General features: G+C 46.3%; 1 protein-coding gene across 6 annotated transcripts in view; it reads right to left on the reverse strand.

The window, feature by feature from the left end:
- ZC3H18 (zinc finger CCCH-type containing 18) overlaps nucleotides 1–18,903 on the reverse strand; it is a 49,426-nt gene extending 30,523 nt beyond the window's left edge. For 3 of the 6 annotated variants that reach the window (XM_035892974.1, XM_035892973.1, XM_035892970.1), the window contains exons 1-7: nucleotides 18,811–18,903; nucleotides 9,969–10,573; nucleotides 6,555–6,639; nucleotides 3,362–3,510; nucleotides 2,948–3,040; nucleotides 2,159–2,316; nucleotides 417–449 (exon numbers count right to left, since the gene is read on the reverse strand). In XM_035892974.1, coding sequence (XP_035748867.1) covers nucleotides 417–449; nucleotides 2,159–2,316; nucleotides 2,948–3,040; nucleotides 3,362–3,510; nucleotides 6,555–6,639; nucleotides 9,969–10,559 — 1,109 coding nt within the window. In that variant the 5' untranslated portion in view covers nucleotides 10,560–10,573; nucleotides 18,811–18,903. Of the gene's footprint in view, nucleotides 1–416; nucleotides 450–2,158; nucleotides 2,317–2,947; nucleotides 3,041–3,361; nucleotides 3,511–6,554; nucleotides 6,640–9,968; nucleotides 10,574–14,933; nucleotides 15,108–16,322; nucleotides 16,346–18,810 lie in introns of those variants that run through there. The other 3 variants (XM_035892972.1, XM_035892971.1, XM_035892975.1) reach the window with 3 other exon arrangements.
- Nucleotides 18,904–18,913: the final 10 nt, after the last annotated feature.

The raw sequence follows: 18,913 nt of genomic DNA on the forward strand, positions 1-18,913 counted from the left end.
GCTTAATTCGGCAACAAACTCCTGATGCTGACCAGACAACAGTCTGGATTCGGTGACATCAGGTGTTCAGAGAGACACACAAAAAAACTCTCGAGCTACACCAAAGAGGAAACTCTACTTTTTAACCCAGCCTCAAGTCCAGATCTCCCCATTCCCTTCCTATAACATTTGTGGACTTTTTATTAATTTAAACGAGCATCGCTGCTGTGCATTTAGATAATTCAGTGCTTAAATCCTTAGGCAAATAATTGGTATCACCCAAAAAAATCAAATACATCCATTTAGTTAATCAGCTGCCCACTGCACCTGATGGGACAGCAGTCTGTGGCCTAGGAAGTTTTAAGTAGTACAATGGAGAAAGGAAAAGGAATATTTTCTTACAGTTGCAACAGTACTGGAATCAAAGACCTGCTTACCCATAGTTAATGTTTTCTTTGATGTCCACCTCCCTATAGTTTTTCAAAAAAGAAAAAGGGATTCATGAACTATTTAGACATCTCCATATGTCACAAGACAGTCCTGAAAGCATTTATTAACATCCCAGCTGCACCACCAGTGGTTAGTCTGCTGCAAGGTGTCAATCTGTGCAATATGTGTGTGCGTGTGTGAGAAAAATCACCATTTTCTAGAGTTTCCAGCAGCAGCAACTTCATAACTTTTGCCTTTACATACAGTGAAGATATTTTAATGCCAGTCTGGTTATACGTAAAGGTGCTTGAATTTTCAGGAATTCCATTTGTTTGATTACTTCTATTTGGCTACATGCAATGCATTTTTTTCTTGACTATATGAAAAACCAGACAGTCCTGTACCAAACACAACAATTCTTACATCAGTGAGGCAGTGGCATAAACCAACTAGAACGCTGATGTTAGTTTTCATATACAATCATAAAATAAAGATACTATATGGTCACCCCACAGAACATTGGTGATAATATGTCCCAGGTGCAACTGAAAGCCTTCTCGGAGGAAGACAAGGCCAAGATACAGACCGATTTCTACACAGGAGAACATCAATACGGGCAACTGTTCTGTTACCGTCTGCAGAAGTGAGTAGCTAGCTGCTTTTTAAGACAGGGAAAGGAATTGCACTCCAGAGCAAATCAAAGACTATTGAACAAAAGCTTAACCTCCTCCTTTTCAGACGTTTTGCAGTTCATTTACTCTAAAATAACAGAACCAAGCTTTTTAGACACTTTCTCTGTGAGTGAGTAGAAATAATCCACAATCCGTACATGCAGGAAGAACAGAGGATGCATAAGCGAGAGAGAAACAGAGATTCACCTGTATTCCTGCAGATTATAAGCCTCTCTCTCAGTAATGCTTTTTCCATTCCATTTCTTGGCTCAAGAACTACTAAGCAAGTCTCTTAGAGCCGAGTTATTCATCCTGGCAACCTGCTCTCGTCTGATGTCTCCAGCATTTTACGTTTTACCTCCTTAAAAAAAAACCCCAGTCACCTCAATGTTTAAGCTGAGGGTGTTTGTTTTGGCCAGGCCATGCCCTGACAGCTAACAGGTTTGCTTTCTGACCAGCATCTTACTAGATAGTTTATCTGGGACTGGTCAAGATCTTAGTTAAGACCAGCTGCTGTGCCAGTGCCCTCACAAACAAACACCCAGCTGGTCGAGACAGTACAACTGCTGCTCTGAGCAGCCTGATCTAGTTAGCGGTGTCCCTGCTCCTGCAGGGGGGTTGGACTAGACGACCTCTAGGGGTCCCTTCCAACCCAAAACATTCTATGATTCTATGATTCTCTGAAGCTCCTGGATGCTGAGCATACTCCACATTTCAGCCTCAGCTTTAGCATTTTAGAACTCTCGTGGGTTGGAATAAGAAAAAGAAGGGGGAAAAGAAGTTGGAAGAATGCACTGGTGTGAGGTAGGCAATGCACAACTAGCTAGTGTCCTTGAGTATGCCAACGACACTGGAGGCAGAAAGGCTTAAAGACAACTGCAAAGGAAGGTCGTGTTGAACTGGAGTGAGAGGAGGCAGCTCAAGTTTTGGACCGGTGCACATAGCGCTCCATGGAAGCGTTCCATTTTCTGAGGTGAGCATTCCTCCAATTTGGAGGAACAAGTTAACTGAAGACTGCCATGCTGCACTACATTTCCCACCCATCTATTCCACATAGCAAAAACAAGACTACATCTTACGCTGGATCTCTGACATCTCTGGTGATCCGGTAATTCCAGTCCCGGAAAAACTCGTTTTCTTTGTCAAATTCACGCTCATCTTCTCCAATAGTCACAGTGAACCTCTTCTCCTCAAAGTCAGGCTCCTGCTCTTTTCTCATAGTTGCCTTTTTTAATACCTGTCGTAACATAAAAATAAAAACATTGTAAAAAGAGAACATTTCTGAGGCACCGAGGAATTACAGTATTAAAAATCCTTCACTTGGGAGAAACCTGTTCTTCAACTAAAGCATCCTCCTTCTGCCCAAGTCCCATGAATGTGCAGGACACTGGACTTTTATTCACATAGAAAGTGTAATTCACCATTCCATCAGCTCAGAACAGCAGCAGACAGGCAATAACAGTTTCACACGTGCTGACTACCCCCCCATTTTCTGAAATGATGAGACACAAGGATCCTCCAGGTGCTAGAGAAACAAGTACCGAAGTAAGGGAAACTGGATCAACTTAAGTTTTGCTTTGTGGTGGGCTTGACTTCAACATCCCTGAACCGATCAAGGGCCACAGACTCTACCAAGCTCATGTTAATAGAAAACCCCTCCAAACCTTGGATGCTAGCTCCTCTTGACTGTACAATAAATGTGATATACAACAAGATGCAGTTATTAGGTTAAAAGGCAAAAGGAAGGCTCCTTAAAAAGAGCGAGACACTGCATGCTCCAAAAAGAGCTCTTCTAGCATCCCGATCTCAAATGAGCAGGCCAGTGGATTTGGGAGCCAGTCAGCACGCTTCCCGGGAATGCCATTTACCTCTTTAGCATGGCGGAGTCCTCTCTCCCAGGCACTTTCTGTTGGAGGGTCTGGAGGGGGTGGAGGTAAGATTTCATCAACAACTGGCCCTCCCTGTTAGAAAGGTGAGAAGAGGAAGGAGACAGACACTTGACATTAGGTTAAGTAGCAAACTCATGCTTTGTAAACAGTGACCCTGGAGTACCCCCAGATACTCCGAAGATGTATCAGCAGGATACACAGGGAAGCTGGGACACACATAGAAAATTATTCGCTTCTACCAGCAACTCCAAGACCACCTTTCAAAAATCACATATCCAATAGACGTATTGAATTTTGCTAAAGCACTAGCTCAAATAAAATCTTCGCTTCTCCCAGAGCAGGAGACAACAGCTATGTGCAGAAGCCGTAAATTCACAGAATAGATGTCCATACCCAAGGGTTGGCTGGCATCAGCGGGTGAGGGCCGATGGGAGGAGCGCCATTTGGGGAGAAGGGCTCAGGCTTGGAGATCAAGGAGTAGTTTCCTTTGTCATTCACGCCAGGGTGAATAAATCGACAGTTCATGCCCCAAGTACAGTGCCCTGTGGAAATACAGTTCTGTTAGATCCCCGTATGTCTACAGCAAGTGTTTGTTCAGCCCAACAACCACTTAAAAGCCATTGAGGAATAATGCTTTTTCAGACACGAGACTTTTCTTCTCTCCAATGTTGTTAAGATTTACCTGTTTTCATGCACGTGGAAAGACACCTGCCACCCCCACCTTCCCCGAGAGGGGAAATAGATCCAGTCACAGATGGATGAACCCACAGGAACCTTATTACGGTGGGGAGAAGGGAGGGACGGATGCATACACACCATTAAGCAAATGCAGTAATAAGCCTATGAGCTCTTCAGGTCTTATTAATGACAGTTCAAGTCAGGAGCTTTACCTTTTACAGAAAACAATGAATAGAACCTGACAGCAAAGAAAGCATCACAGTGCATTCAAACCAAACAGCTCTCTGGAGAAGCACGAAGCACATCACACGACGTACATCAAAGCTTTTCTCTCCAGCCGACTCCGCAGGCTTGCCAGCACAAAGCAGGAAAAGAGACATCGCTATGCAGGGCAGCAGACGAATCTGAAGCTGCTCATTAGCCTCAGGTACCACCCCCAAAGGGATGTAACACTCGGGGGTCTCTAACAGGATACAAAGCTAATTCCCAACTTTATTTTAGCTTGCCTTAGAAACAAAACCTGTTGTTTTGGTTTTTTTTTTTTTTTCTTCCAGCAATCCACTCAACATCAGGCAACAGACATTTTGCAATTTCCCCGTAGACACCTGCATCACAAAGCCATTGCTAATTCTGCACTAGCTTGGGCATTAGCACATTGACTTTAGAGGCAACGGAGCAGTGAACAGCGCTGTGGCCCAAGGAGGAATCTCCCATCTTGGCTGGCAGGGCAACATGTCAGAAATTCACACTGCACCTGGGTCCCTGGAAATGCTCCTTGTCAGTCCCAGACTAACCACGAGCTGGCTTTCTCTGACAGAGGTAACACTGAATGCTTTTGTATTGTCAACCATCACGAGAGCACAAATCCCTTTGCACAGCAGCTCACGGAGCAACACATCCTTCCTCAATGCCTGAGCACCGGGTGTAGGGGCTGCCAGACACCTACGCAAACACTATTCCTACTGAAGTGTCAAGGGGAATGATTTCTCTGACAAGTAAGGGCTCTGCTACATATGTCAAGGGGGCTACACATCAAGCTACTTCACTGGAAGGCTTTGCAAGCTACTCATTCATGCCACCGGACAGATGCAGCCACGTGAGCGCTCCTCAGGCACAGCAAGGACAAAAATCTGAATGTCTTCAAGGTCCCACGTGAGTGGCGCCTGACCTCCCTGGTGGCAATAAAGCTTTTGAGCAGCGAGCAAGAGTGGATGTCAACGCTATCTGAACCCACGCCAAATCCAAGATAAACAGCTGCGGCAGGAGATCCTGCAGCCTGAACTTTGACTCAGGCAACTATTTCCACGCTGCATGGAGGCGTACGTCACGCTAAGGATTCAGGAACAAACAGCTCTCCTTGCCGAGGGACTTCCCTGTTCCACCACCATCACCGGCACGTTCGTGTCTCAGCACAGGCAGAAAATTCGATACCGGAAGACATTCAGGAAGCCAAGTTTGTGATATCTGATGGTCACGTCTCCGGAAACCCCCTAAGCAGTTCCCTGTGTTGCAGACGCCACTGACACAAGGAAGAAGAGACTCCACCCTGTTCTCCACCCTTCTTTTAATTTCAGATTTTCATAAATTGTTTTAAGGGCGATTGTAAATAAAACCACGTAAATGAGCAAACATTAAGCGAGATGAAGCTGAAGGAAGCGGAAGAGAGCTATAATCAGTTTAAATAAGAAAACTTTCATAAAACCTACTCTCTACACTAAAAAAAATGGCAGGATAGTCTAAGATAGCTGTTGTACAGTTGCACAAACTTTGGGGAATGTCCTACTGAGAATAATAATGAAAAGAAGGATGACAATTGGTTAGATTTAGAAGTTTCAAGTCTTGGGTCTCATTCACAGTAAGAAATATATTTTACGATTTTATAGAATCATAGAATGGTTTGGGTTGGAAGGGACCCCTAGAGGTCACCCAGCCCAACCCCCCCGCAGGAGCAGGGACACCTTGAACCACATCAGGTTGCTCACAGCCCCGGCCAACCTGGCCTGGAATGTTCCCAGGGATGGGGCCTCCACCCCCTCTCTGGGCAACCCCTGCCAGGCTTTCACCACCCTCATTGTAAAGAATTTCTTATTTCCTACCTCCATTCCTTCCAACTGAGACTGACAAACCCAATCATATTTCAGAAATGTGGTATCTGATACGGTGTGGAGCAATCTTCCAGCTTGAGGCAAAAGCTTCTGTTTGCAAGAGGATTATTTTTTTTTCCAGCAGACCATTTCCTCAGCCCAGCGGAAGCCTCACACTGTCAGGTCCAGCGTCACCCCTCGAGCACGCCGTCTCGCTGGGGTTTCTGGGTTGCTTGTGGAAACAGCTATAACCTGAGTTGCCAACACCTGACACCGCTACACGGGGAATGCAGGAACCTGGTCAACAGATGCGTCTGCAGGGGCTGCAGCGGCTCGGTGGATGTCAGCATGATGTCACATCAATATTTCTTACCAGGAAACAGTACTTCTAGCCCTATTTTCAATTTTTAAAATTTCATCAAATGCCTTTTAATAACCGGGGAAAGGAGATGGGATTGCAAGAAACAATTACGTTTTGGCAAGGTGTGAGCTTGATAAGAAGTAAGGAGCATTTGCCATTTTTGTTTTCCACGGAATAACCTCTAAGCACAATCAGCCCGAGCAGTTTTGTTTTATGCTGTTTTAAAAACACTAGCGAGTTTTCCTTTATTTGCTTCTACTGGGCTCACCATACTTAGGGCAAAGCAGGTTTTGCATGTTGGCTCTATGTAAATTCAGCATCTGGCTACCAAGGAACGGAAAGGTGATGCTGAGGATGCCTGGGGCAGAGTTTATCACATAGACAGCAGCTTAACAGGTACAAATCCAAACAAGAAAAATTACAGTGTCTTTGGTTTGCTTCCACCATTACAGCACATCGTTACCTTTCATGAAGAATCGGCAGGTGGGACGTGGCCTCACTTTTCTGTCACTGGGGTCTTTAACTTCTCCTTCTTCTAGGTCATCATCCTGGAACAGACAGACAAGCTGACATTTCACGTGGTGCATTTTCTGCAGTGACTTGACATTTCACAATATGGTCAAATATCAGTCACTGAAAACACACCCTGGAGCAAAACACAAGAGAAAAGCAATATAAAGTTACAATAAATACCCCTGAGCATCTTTGCAATGCGCTGCTACAAACGGGAAGGTGCATCACTTCAGTGTTTCAAAGGTGACTGCAAAACCCTTTGGGTATTATGGACATCTTGGTGCCACATCACAGACCAAAGTTTTCGAGCTGCATCATTTTACCGGATATATGCTTAAAGGCTCAAAATCATACACGTGATACATGACACAATCATCAAATACCTCAGCTGAACGAGGCTGGCCCTGTGCTTTTAGCCAGCAGCACGTGCAAGGCAGTTTAGAGGCAGCTTCGCACTCTGGCGAGGCAAAGGAGCTAAATCGTGTTGCCTTTCCTTCCCACAGGCAAACAGCGTGCACACCGACAACTACCGCGGCTCCGCGGGAGACACCACTACCCTTCAGAGCCTTTTAACTGGCCTGTCCCCTGCTCAGCACTCACCCCTCTTTAACTCAAGCCAACTCCTTCTGTTTGCCGATTTAAAATACACAGTGGTATTTGTGCATTAATGCAATAACCCAACACAGACATCGCCCACCTGTACATCAAGTTCTGAAGGATGACTGCCATTGCTTCCCCACAACGCTGACTGAATCTCGCACACAAGCTTTTCAGGAAAAGAAAAAGTCATACGTATTTCTTTCACTCTGGCAACAACTCAACACCTTCCCTTCTACTCCTCAGCTCCTCACAGGAGTTGTAAATCAGCTCTAACCAAACTCTACATTATCCCCAGGTACAGCAGCCCCAGGAAGAAATTCTGGGAGATGGAGGTTGCTTCAAAGATTAAGAACCACAGGGGACGAGAGTGAAATAACAGTCATGAAACACCTTCAGAAGAAAGTTGTTGAAACTTTAAAGTACTAGCCTTTGCCTTTGTTCTCCCGGGGGAAAAAAGCCTTCACTGGCTTCATTAGGCTGCATTTGAAAAGTCAAAAGGAGCTAAAAAGAGGTGGCGATGCAGAAGGCAAAGGCATACGTGCCCAAAGAGTTGTCAGGGGTATCTGGCAAGGCAATCAGTTATTTATCCTAAAAGGCACCCTGGCCTGCCCTCGGTCTGCCTCTGTTTCACCGCCACGGAAGCTTTCAGCATATGAAACACATCTGAAGAGGGAGCATCTGGTGGGGGCCTTCCACTTGCGTGGCAATTGCAGCAACTCTGTGGCAGCAACAGCAGTTGTCTACACGGAAAAGATTAAGAAAGTTATGTACTTTGATCAATTTAGCAGCTGGAAAGGAAGAAAAACTGTGATTCTTCTGTGGATAAACAAAGGATGTACAGAGAGACAGGTTAACAGCCTCTTCTGCTGCCTTCCTCCGAGGGCAACAGGAGAGCTCTCCTGAACGAGAGGGGATTTTAAAGACTACACATATATTCGAATTAAAATCTGCATTAATATTCCCCCCCCCGCCAAAGACAGAACTCTGAAAGCAGAATAAAATGCAGACATTTAACAGTTTCCCCCAAAGCTGGGGATGGCATTCAACGACGCATGAATGGTATAACCAGCTCAACTGCTTCTTTCAAAAGAACTGTGTGAAGTCTTTGCAAATGCTGTACTTGAACAAAAGGGAAAGTATTTATTTCTGTGAGGTCTCCTTGGAATCAGGCAGCTGGGAGCCCTGTTATGAGTTAATGTATGAAAACCAGAGTACAGATTCATCTTGTGCTTTGTAAGGAACGCGCTCCCAAGAATGCCCAAGACTCTAAAGGAAAGCATTCATATTTTAATCGAGAAGCAGGCATGGAGGCAGGACTCCAGGAATTTTTTTTTCTTCCCTGCCTGGACTCTCCCATAACAGGCCGAAATTCCTTGTAACTGAATCAGAAATACACAAAACTTTTGGAAAATACGTAAGCGTTTAACAAAATCACCTGCCAGAATGGGCATGAGGAAGAAAAATAACGTCACCATTTTTTTTTTTTTTTTTTAAGCAACGGAACTTGTCTCAGCACCATTAGAGTAAAGACCCATTAGAGTAAAAGCCACGCAAAATACCACTATTCAATAAAAAGGGAGGAGGGTCTCTCCAGCGAGGCTCTGTGAGCTTCCCGAGCACGGGGCCAGGTCAGCTACACACAGCAACAGGGACTGGAAGGCAACAGCGCCTCCCAAGTCGGAACCCTCCCCTCCTTGGCCCCACCAGTGACCCCATCCACAGTCCACCGCTTCTTTGCCTGGTCCCCAGGACATTCTCAGGACGCTGCCCCAAGCCAGCCTAGCTCTGCAGGAGCACTTTTGGCACGGCCAGCCAGGAGCAGAGCCAGCCAGGTGCTCTGGACAGGCGACTTCTCTTCACAGGACTCTGCACTCCCACTATTCGGACTCAAGTAAAGGTGTTCACCAGGCCAGGAATCCACGGGAGGGTTTCTACTCTACCGCTAGAATCGCTTTTTCCTGTTTTCTTCTGCCTGCAAGAGGGTATTAAGCCGTATTAAATACAACTGCTGCACTGCAGTGTTTCCTACCTGAAGACAAACATGGACAGCGGGTGCTATTTGCCCTAATCACCAATGCAATTAAAACCAATTTCTGATTTTTCTAAATAGCTGCGTTTGTTCTCAGCTGTGAAACAGTAGCTACTGGGACTGCACCTCCCTGAACACATCACCCAAACCATTTGCAGGGGCTGCCTGGTTAGGCACTCTGCAGAAAGCTCAGCGCCCTCCCTTCCTCTTCCACGTGCCCAGATGCTGCCAGAGCGCCACCGACAGCTCAGGGCCACGGGCCTCCCACACATGCCTGATGCCTCAGGCACACGGCAGCCACTCCACGGCACCAGCCCCTCACCCTAAACTGATGAGACAGCTTATGAATGCCTAATCCATGGCTAAGTAATTTGCTGTCAGCACCACTCAGAAGTCCTCCGAGAGCTGAGCCAGAATACTTTCTTACAGCACTGGAGCCCTTCCATATTCAACGGGAACAAAGCTTATTTGTGACAGCTCTGACAACATTTGTCACAAAGTTTGTCTACAGTACGTGGCACTAGACATCCTAGGCACCGAGTTTAGGTCTCGGTACACAGTATGCTCTTACCTACACAGAAAAAGCATGTTGCTTGCGCACTGGGGACATAGCTAACACAGATATTTGTGTCAAAGAAGAAGGAAGGCATGGCAGTCTAAAAGCCAAACAGTTCTGAAACAAGGACAGGTCTCTCCCTGCAGGACTTTGCCCACCTCTGACCATCTCCTACTTACATCAATTTCTCCATCATCAATTTCTCCATCATCTTCTTCTTTCTTCTTCTCCTTGAGGGGATCCTGGCTGTCCTTTTCATCATCGCTTTTGCTGCTGGATTTTTTCTCATCATCATGGGCATCATCTCCTTTCTCCTCTTCCTCATCATCCTCACCAGCAGCTTTCTCACCATCCTCCTCTGCAGCAGCAGCACTTGGTTCCTCAGGAACTTCCTCATCATAGTCCAACTCGTGCTCATCTAGTTCACGGGTGACAGAGGATGCTTCATCACCAAGGTCATTTGTCCGGTCTTCCTCCTCTCCTTTGCGAGGTGGAGGGCTCTTCAGCTCCCCACTTTGCTCGTTGTTGTCAGACTCCTGAGACTTGGTTTCACTTAAGCGGTCCTCTTCATCTGAGTGGTTCTCCTCTTCACCATGACTCAATCCCCTGGCTGCATCCTCCTCCTCCTCTCCCAGGACGCTGCCTTGTCCACGCTCTCCATCAAGTTCCCGGTCTGAACCACTCTCCTTCAGGACTTCGTCATCAGAAAGCTGCTGGTCCTCTTCATCAGGAGAGCAGGGGTTTCGCTCAGGGCTGTCGGAAACGTCCATCAGTACCCAATAGTCTACAGAGGGTAGAAAACAACACTTGTTATGCGGAAACAAGCTGGGAAATCAAGAAAGGCTCACCTTGAAGAATTTGTACTCTTGCATTTTTACCTCCTGAATTACAAAGGGCCGCCTGAATTCATGAACACGGTTTATCTTAGTCCCTTCAGGAAAAAAATACAGAGTTTAAACCGCATAAAGAACTGATTCTGATATTGTCCCAGACTAGGTAAGAGTATGCTACCCTTCCCATGCAACCATGGAGCTCAAGGTTGGAATTTCACCTCCAAGTTCTAATAGGTGAGGCTGCAGAAGTGCTCCCACTAAATCACCGTTAGAAATCCCAAGGTAGCCTCCTCACCCCGGGCACACTAGGCAGCAGCATTTCTTCCGTGAACAAGCGAGTGAGCTTCAGAACATAGGGCCAGGTTTTCAGCTGTATTTTGTAACCATAAGCACATGGCACCACAAATTGCACAGACTCCTGAAGAGGCACAGGAGCACAACTCACAGTGATTCTGGGAAAACAGCCTATCTATTTACAGTACTTGTTGTGCTGCAGCCAGAAGAGATACGAAAGCAAGGACAGTATGCAGTCATGAAAACTCTTTGGATGGCAATACATGCACTGTCTAAATTAAACCTGAGTAAAAATCCAATCTCCACCCACTTTACACAGGAAAGATTCAAAACTCCTTCAAAGCAGCAGATCAACCTCGTAACTGTCTGCATCGTGCACTTTTGCTAGAAGCTCAGTATGAACACTGCTTGGTATGAGTATGTTAAAAATTAGATGTCTGCTTAGAATAAGCATAGTAAACAGAGAATCACAGAAGGGCAGGGGTTGGAAGGGACCTCCGGAGATCATCCAGTCCAACCCCCCTGCTCAAGCAGGTTCACCCAGAGCAGGTTGCACAGCAGAAAGGGACAAGATGTAAAGCAGGAAAAAAACCCAACCCATACAACTCCAGAAAACAAAAAAACCCATGAATTATAGCAGAACCATCTGACCCAAGGAAGTGGTTGAGCTGTCTCTTACTGGGAAGATTACTGGTTCATATCTAGACAGGAGCTCTTGGTGATTAAAAACTCTTACCCTTTGGCTGTGGTCTCTTGCTGCAGCACATCCTTAGCCCTATAAACAGGGATTGCAACTCCTTCCCTCACTCCCCCCCAGCAATAACCAACAGTGCTCGGCTGCCTCAGAAGAACCCAGCCTGAGAAAGGTATCTCAGCGGGTTTTCCAGCACCGAGGCAGCCAAAGCTCAGAGAGATAAAAGCACCCACTGTAGTTCGCTGGTTGTAGTGGCAGAACAGTTCAACAGAGGCACTGGGTCCTCACAAGGTGGCACCTTTCCAGAGGACTAAATTCACCGTTTGAATATACGCCACCTCCTCCTCCTGACCCAAAGGTTTGTACAGGAACAACCCTGGGTGGCCATCAGACAGAAATGAAAAGCTAAAGGCAAACCCAAGGCTTAGAGAAGTACTTTTAGGGCTAAAGAAAAGCCATGGGGTTACAAATCAACCAGATTTCTTCACCTTAATGGGTATCATGTTTTAATTCAGCCGCTCCTAGCTACAACCTCCTCACAAGCACATTTGCTGCTGGTGCAACAAAACCACGGCATAAATTACCAGGTTTTTACCTGCTATTTTTAAGACCTTTGGAGCAGAAATGCTACAAAACCAAGACTCTGGTAGGTCCTTTAAATACATCCACCAATCCTTCCTGAAATAAAAGTTACTACCACTGGGCAGCTCTGCACTGCTTCACCTTTTCCTCTCCTACCCCATCACTTTTCTCTGCTATGCTCTTCTGACTGGTTCTGCACAGTAAAGGTTATTATTATTTACTAGAGGTTATTATTCACCATCAAAGAGGAAGAACAGGCAGAAGGCGCACCAAGCCACAGCATCCAAACAGACTGCCACGTGCTGTAAGCATGACCAAAGCAAACCCAAGCCTTCGCAGCATCTAAAAGCCAAAACATTTTGGTGATGACAGAATTGAGGATCTCGGTGCTGACATACGGCAGGAGGGTAAGCGTGGGGAGCACGCAGCACCTCTTCTGTGTCTTAAGAGAATCATCAGCTGTTGTTTGCAGCAAACTCTCCAGATGAAAGCCACGCTCAAGAAAACGCTGCTCGTTATACTATGGGAGGTCTGCAGAGAAGGAGCGAAGGACATTTCTCGAGAACAAAAAAGCAAAAGCACTTCCAGAAGCAATACAAGTCTGCACGTCAGTACCCAGCAACTTCGCTCTCCTTCATGTCTCCAAAGCCCTGCACAACCGTTAGCTAATGGATAAATGCGAGGATGATCTAACCATTCGATGGGGCCCCGAGCAGCCCAAGAGTCACATTTTGAGCTTCCCACCAGCAACGCTTGCTTCTCGGCACATTTGAAGAAGTTGGCTCTTGCTCACAACCAAAGTTGTAATTTCACCGAAAAGCTAAAAGCCAAGTTAAAAAGACAGCAATTGCCTCCTGGTGGTAGTGGCCCTGGGCCAGTTAAATAGGATGTAATCTGAAACAAATTATATTCTCCCCGAGTATATAAAGGTTGATGCTGAGTTCATAAATGCTTGCACAAATTGTTACGGGCTTTCAGAGCAATTTTATGGCAGCAATTTTAATTGCCTAAGTGCCTGAGAAGCGACACTTTGCATGCACGTAGAACAACTCGGCGTATTACATCTGAAAGGTCAGCCTTAAGAGGCCAGTAGAAATATAAAAGCTGTCAAGTGCAGATGTATTCAGGAAATTTGTTTTCTGATTTCTTGCAAATAAGTAGCACCAAAGAAAAAGCGTTTAAAGGAACTAGGTGCCTTTCTGCATTCGACATTGAGACCTTCAGAGGGATGGGGGAAAACAAACTATGAATGCATTCTCACCGCTAAGGTGATAAGTACAAAACATTCCCCTCCCCTGGCAGGTATTAAAGCTATTATAAAAATCCAGCGCATCACTCACAATAATTTCCTATTAATTTCCATTGGCAAAAATGATAAGAAATAAAATAAATGACAGCCTGACTGAAAAGAGCTCACAAAATCCAGGCAGTCTGGTTTTGGTGCGTATTTCCCTGGATTGAAAAACCGGCAAGTTTCCCTCTGGCAACGGGCCTCACATCCTCGCCGGCGCCTCTATCTGCGCAGGCAGCGAAGCGACGCACAGAAGGCACTCGTAGCTCCTACGCTGCCTCTTACGCCGGATTATTTTGGTGAGAGCCACAGTTCAGCCACTCTCCAAGGGCTGTTGCTCCACGTTCACCAGCAGAGAAGAAAAGATACCCCCAAAACCAACGAACCAGCTTTTCGCTTCAATCTTACGTGCAACAGCATGGAAACGCCCCAAAGTAAAGCCATGAAAAAGATATAATCAAATGTTATCAAAGGCGAGGGTACCACAGTAAGAATTTTGCGAAGCCCTAGAGTACCTGTCGTAGCCACTCAAGCTCGCTTTCAAGCTCCAATGGATTTATTCCTTGCATGGAAGCAAATTTAACTCCAGCTTAAAGTGTGTGTCCCAAGTGCTGTGTCAGAATAATCTGCAAATCACAGTTTATCCCAAATCTCTGGAATCCTGCAAGGTTTTTTTGAGGTGGGTTTTTTTTTGGGGGGTGGTGGTGTGGTGTCTGTTTTATTTGTTTATTTGGGTTTTTTGATTTCCACTCTTCTTCGGTTGCACATACAGGTGAACACCAAAAAAATCTAAGAAAAATGACTACATGGAAGTATTTCAAATTGAGCAATACTGACATTAAGTGGTCAGAGCAGAAACCCACAGGTTTCATCCCTCATCACCAGCTTGGAATTTGTGTGCCTTAAAACCAAGCCAGTTTCCTACTGTCTTCAAAACCAGTTATTAAAGCAAAAAATTAACTTCTCACTTACAGATAAGATTGTTTGACTTTTAGCTTAGGATGATGGGGCAGGACCCAGGTACATAACAACTTCTCATGTAGCAGCGCTTTCTCTTCAGAGGTATCTTTACAATTACAGGCAGTTCAGGCAAAGCCAACTTTGGTCAAAGCTGCACAACCCCTTCTATTACAAAACTGACTTAATTTGCTCAAAGCATGTCAAATTTTCATTTTCCGCATGTCTGAAGCAGGCTAGTTCAGAACAGGTCACTAAGCCTTTCAGGCGAGGTTCACAAACCCCTCACTTTGCCAGGCTGAACAAGTTGGTACAGCCTTTCCACTGAGAGGCTTTGGAGCAAAGTGGGGTGCACTTGCAGCCGAAACTGTCTTTTACTGCCTCTAGAATCACTAGGGCATCTCTCATCGAGTTGAAAGCCCCCTAAAAGCAGCTCACACGTGCTCAGTAGAGAAACTAAGGATTCAGCAGCTAAACTTTCCAGGCATCCCACCTGCAGTAGGCGCACGCCAGCCTCCCAGGTGTGAGCCAGATGGCACTTGCTGTCCCCACAGATAAGGCTCAGGTTGAGCAAGGCTTTCGCTCCAGCTGTTCCTCCTGGATTCTCACGCCTCCAGCCAGTCCCTGTTGGCTCGCAGTGTCCCCGCCAGCGCTGTGAGCCAGCAGTATTAGAGATAGTCTACCAAAAATACAAAGTGAAGGAAGCCCCTGAACAAGAGGCTTGTGGCTTTTCGATCTTGTTTTCAGTAGCAATGCCTTTGCATCATGCTCAGCAGCCCCGCTACACTCACCTACAAACAAAACCTGGCAGTTTTTGCAAACCTAAGTTTGGCCCTTTGGTCGTGGGCTACCCAGAAATGATGGGAAGCACTCCGAAGAGACATACCTAGCATCATCCGGGAACAGGATGAAAAGGGCTAGAACAGCCTGGCAGCCTAGGGGACGTTCAGCTGCAATGATCTGCAGCTTTCTTTGGCACAAACCTGCCTTTCCTCCCTGCAGCCCCTCGCCTCACTCCCTGTACGCGCGCTGGCTGTGCACAGACAGCGCCCTCGTTCAGCACGCAGCCCTGACTGGCCTCCAAGGCGGCCAGTTCGCACACAGAATCAGGTCTGGTGGAAAAGAGCATCTTTTAGTTACACAGTACATACGCAACAGGAGGCAATGCTGAAGTTTCACAGACTGGGCTCTGGAATTTTTCAAATTAGGGAATGAAGCATTAACTACCCCTTAACTTTGTCAGTCTTTCATGGCTTGCATGCGGTGGAACAGAGCTGCTCCTTCTAAGCTAGGCATTCACGTGGCCGTCCTCACCTGCGAGGACGTGGAGGCAGTAATGAAGGAGCTTGCCTTGTCCTCTGTTCCCATTTAAGTCTCATAGCCTTACTGGAAAAGATTTAAAATCACACAGATTCCCCCCCCCACCCCCTCACAGGTGAAAAGGCACCGTACACTGAGAAAGTGTTAGAGAAATTTAAATTAATCTGCTTCAGCTACATTATATTTTTTCCAAACCTTAACAATACCCAAGACTTTTTTTTAATCTTAAAATACTGCACCGAGATTCAGAAGCCTTGACACAGGACTAAAGGCAGTAAGAAAAAAAACCTTTGCTATGCAAGTTGCTTTTTAAAACTCAACTTTGATATTACCAGGTAATCCCAGGATACCCTTTAAATAATATTTTTTAACCTTACACTTTTGTTAGGTGGTTTGCCCAAGGCAAGAGGTAGATGAGTCAGAGCACTGGAATTCTCAGCAGTGGATCTGTTTTCAAGATCAAGCCCCACTTCTACTCACTGTTAAATGAACGGCATCAAAAGGTACAAAAACTGGAAGGAAGAAATGCCAACCAGGTTTCAGTCTGCAGCCACACGCGTACGTCGTAGGCTGCTCTAAGGCAGCACAGCATTTCACACACATTCTGGATCCGCAGCTCTTGACAGCGCCTATAGCTGGCAGGAGGCTCAAATTCTGTTTCTTCTTGCTCTATGCTGTGCTGTTTTCAATTAGAACTCTAGAAAAGTCTGAGCAGCACCTTCAGTTAAGCCAGCAAAGTTAAGCTTTGCGCACAACTAACTGACTCGCTGCTGCAGGTAGTGTTTTGGCAGCAGCTGAACTGGAACTGGTAAGGAAATGACTACCTCGGGATGGCGGCTTACTCTAACCCACTGCAGCACCTACAGGATAAAACTGCGAGTTAAGATGGGATTTGCAACAGCCACCAAGGAAAAAATACTCCTGGCAAGCATTATTTCCATTCGTTAAATTCCTCCCTCCAAGGCTGAGCCTTTAGACGGTGCCACAAAAAGCTTTTTCCAAGTGAACGAGGAGTACACCTTGGATATAGGATGGGAACCAACAGCTCCGGCGTTGCAACCTGCACCTCTGGTAGCAGGAGGGCACTGAGTACCCCCTAGAAAACTGGAGCTTGACAGAGCCGTCAGCTTCAATCTTGAAATCCTACAAATCGTCAGTCAAATGGCAAGAACCACACGCAGACCCAACTTCTGTACCCCCCAGCAGAGACCTCGTAGCTCCCAGGGTGATCAAGGGAGAGATGCGAAGGAAAGAAGCAAGGAACCTCTGTGGTGCCGGCAGAAATCTTTGTGATAGAAAGGAGGAAAAAAACCACTGCTAACAGCTGAACAGCTTGATGGGAAAGCAAAACACTTCCATTAATTAGATACATGAAAACCAGGGGTTAATGCAGAACAGAAAAGTTCTGGAATGTGGTCTAAGTCAAGCCACGAGGACAGGTGAGAAGAGAAATACACCACCAAAAGATTTTGGGAACCAAGAATTGGAAACCAGAAGCAATGGGCAGGAACCACAATGGGAAAAAAAATACAGAAGAGTAGCAACAACAGGAGAAAAAGGAAATAAAATGCCTTGTGATCCAGGAAACGAGCATCACATAGAATTGAAAATGCAAGTAGAACAAAAGCAAAGGAGCCAGTCCTTTCCTTTGAATTAAACTATGGTCATTAACAAGGTTAATTAACCAAAATACACAGTTATCTGCCATCCTCAGAGAAGCATGGACTCTGAAGATGCACAGCAAACTTCAGTTACCTTGCCGCTGTCAGGAAAGCCTTTCGGTATTAATTTAAGAGAGCTGCTTGGTGACAGCCACTTTCAGCGAGCTGATTTTTTTAAAGAAGAGCTCAGAGAGCTCTGATCCAGAATATTAACCGCTGCTTTCTGCCAGGCAGGCTTTGGGACTGAAACCTGAGGAGAAACAGTGCCATAAGCAGCTGGAGTTTGTTTTCACAGCGTAACTGATTTTCCTATTGCTGGAGCACACACGGCTCTTCCTGCAGCTCTCTGCTGGCAAATGCTAATTTCGAACTACCAGTGCCTCGGTCCCACGACAGAAAACAAGTACAATTATACCTGTATTCTGTAGGATTTGTGGATAATCACACTCGAGAGGCTAACTTTACTCAGAACATTGGAAGATGCACGCAAACTTCAGTTACCTTGCCGCTGTCAGGAAAGCCTTTCGGTATTATTTAAGAGAGCTTGCTGGGTGCCAGCCACTTCAGCGGAGCTGATTTTTTAAAGAAGAGCTCAGAGAGCTCTGATCCAGAATATTAACCGCTGCTTTCTGCCAGGCAGGCTTTGGGACTGAAACCTGAGGAGAAACAGTGCCATAAGCAGCTGGAGTTTGTTTTCACAGCGTAACTGATTTTCCTATTGCTGGAGCACACACGGCTCTTCCTGCAGCTCTCTGCTGGCAAATGCTAATTTCGAACTACCAGTGCCTCGGTCCCACGACAGAAAACAAGTACAATTATACCTGTATTCTGTAGGATTCGTGGATAATCACACTCGAGAGGCTAACTTTACTCAGAACATTGGATCAGCAGTCTTGGAAAGAGTTGTCTTGATTGGACTGTGACCCTTTTCTTTAATCTATACGAACCTTGGGAAGATCAGGAGAAAGAATTTGCACCTTGGAGGTACTGTTCTTGCTACAGCCAAAGCAGCACTGTTAACAGTTGTTTCAGAAGAGCTGAGCTACCGATGGCAGTAAAAGAAAACATTATTAGCATGGATGCCGAAAGGACAGTGCTGAGGAGAGATGACCCCGCTGAGACGACTCGTGGAGGGAATTTAAACCACCTGCAGCAGCTGCGCGTTAGAGCACTCGCAAAGGCAACGGCAGCTCCGAGCACCTCACAGCTCCCACTGCGCTGGGCAGACAACACAAACCAGTGTTATGTGGGTGATGCCATGGCAGAATGGAACCCCACGTGTCACGTACCCACCCACCCACTGCAGGACAGACCCTCACGTGCAGCTGGTGCCACTGCAGGCTCCCGGCCCTTCTCCCCGGCCCCCAGCTCCCCCCGTGCCTCCCTCACCTCTCAGGGCCTCCTGCCAGGCTGAGGTCCTTCTGCTCTGCCCCCTGGGGCCAAGGCTGCTGGAGCTCTCCCTGTTCCCACCTGGCAGGGGAGGGAGGGCAGT

The sequence above is a fragment of the Egretta garzetta genome, unplaced genomic scaffold (assembly GCF_000687185.1).
Source record: "Egretta garzetta isolate BGI_Z169 unplaced genomic scaffold, ASM68718v1 scaffold284, whole genome shotgun sequence".
Lineage (NCBI taxonomy): Eukaryota > Metazoa > Chordata > Aves > Pelecaniformes > Ardeidae > Egretta > Egretta garzetta.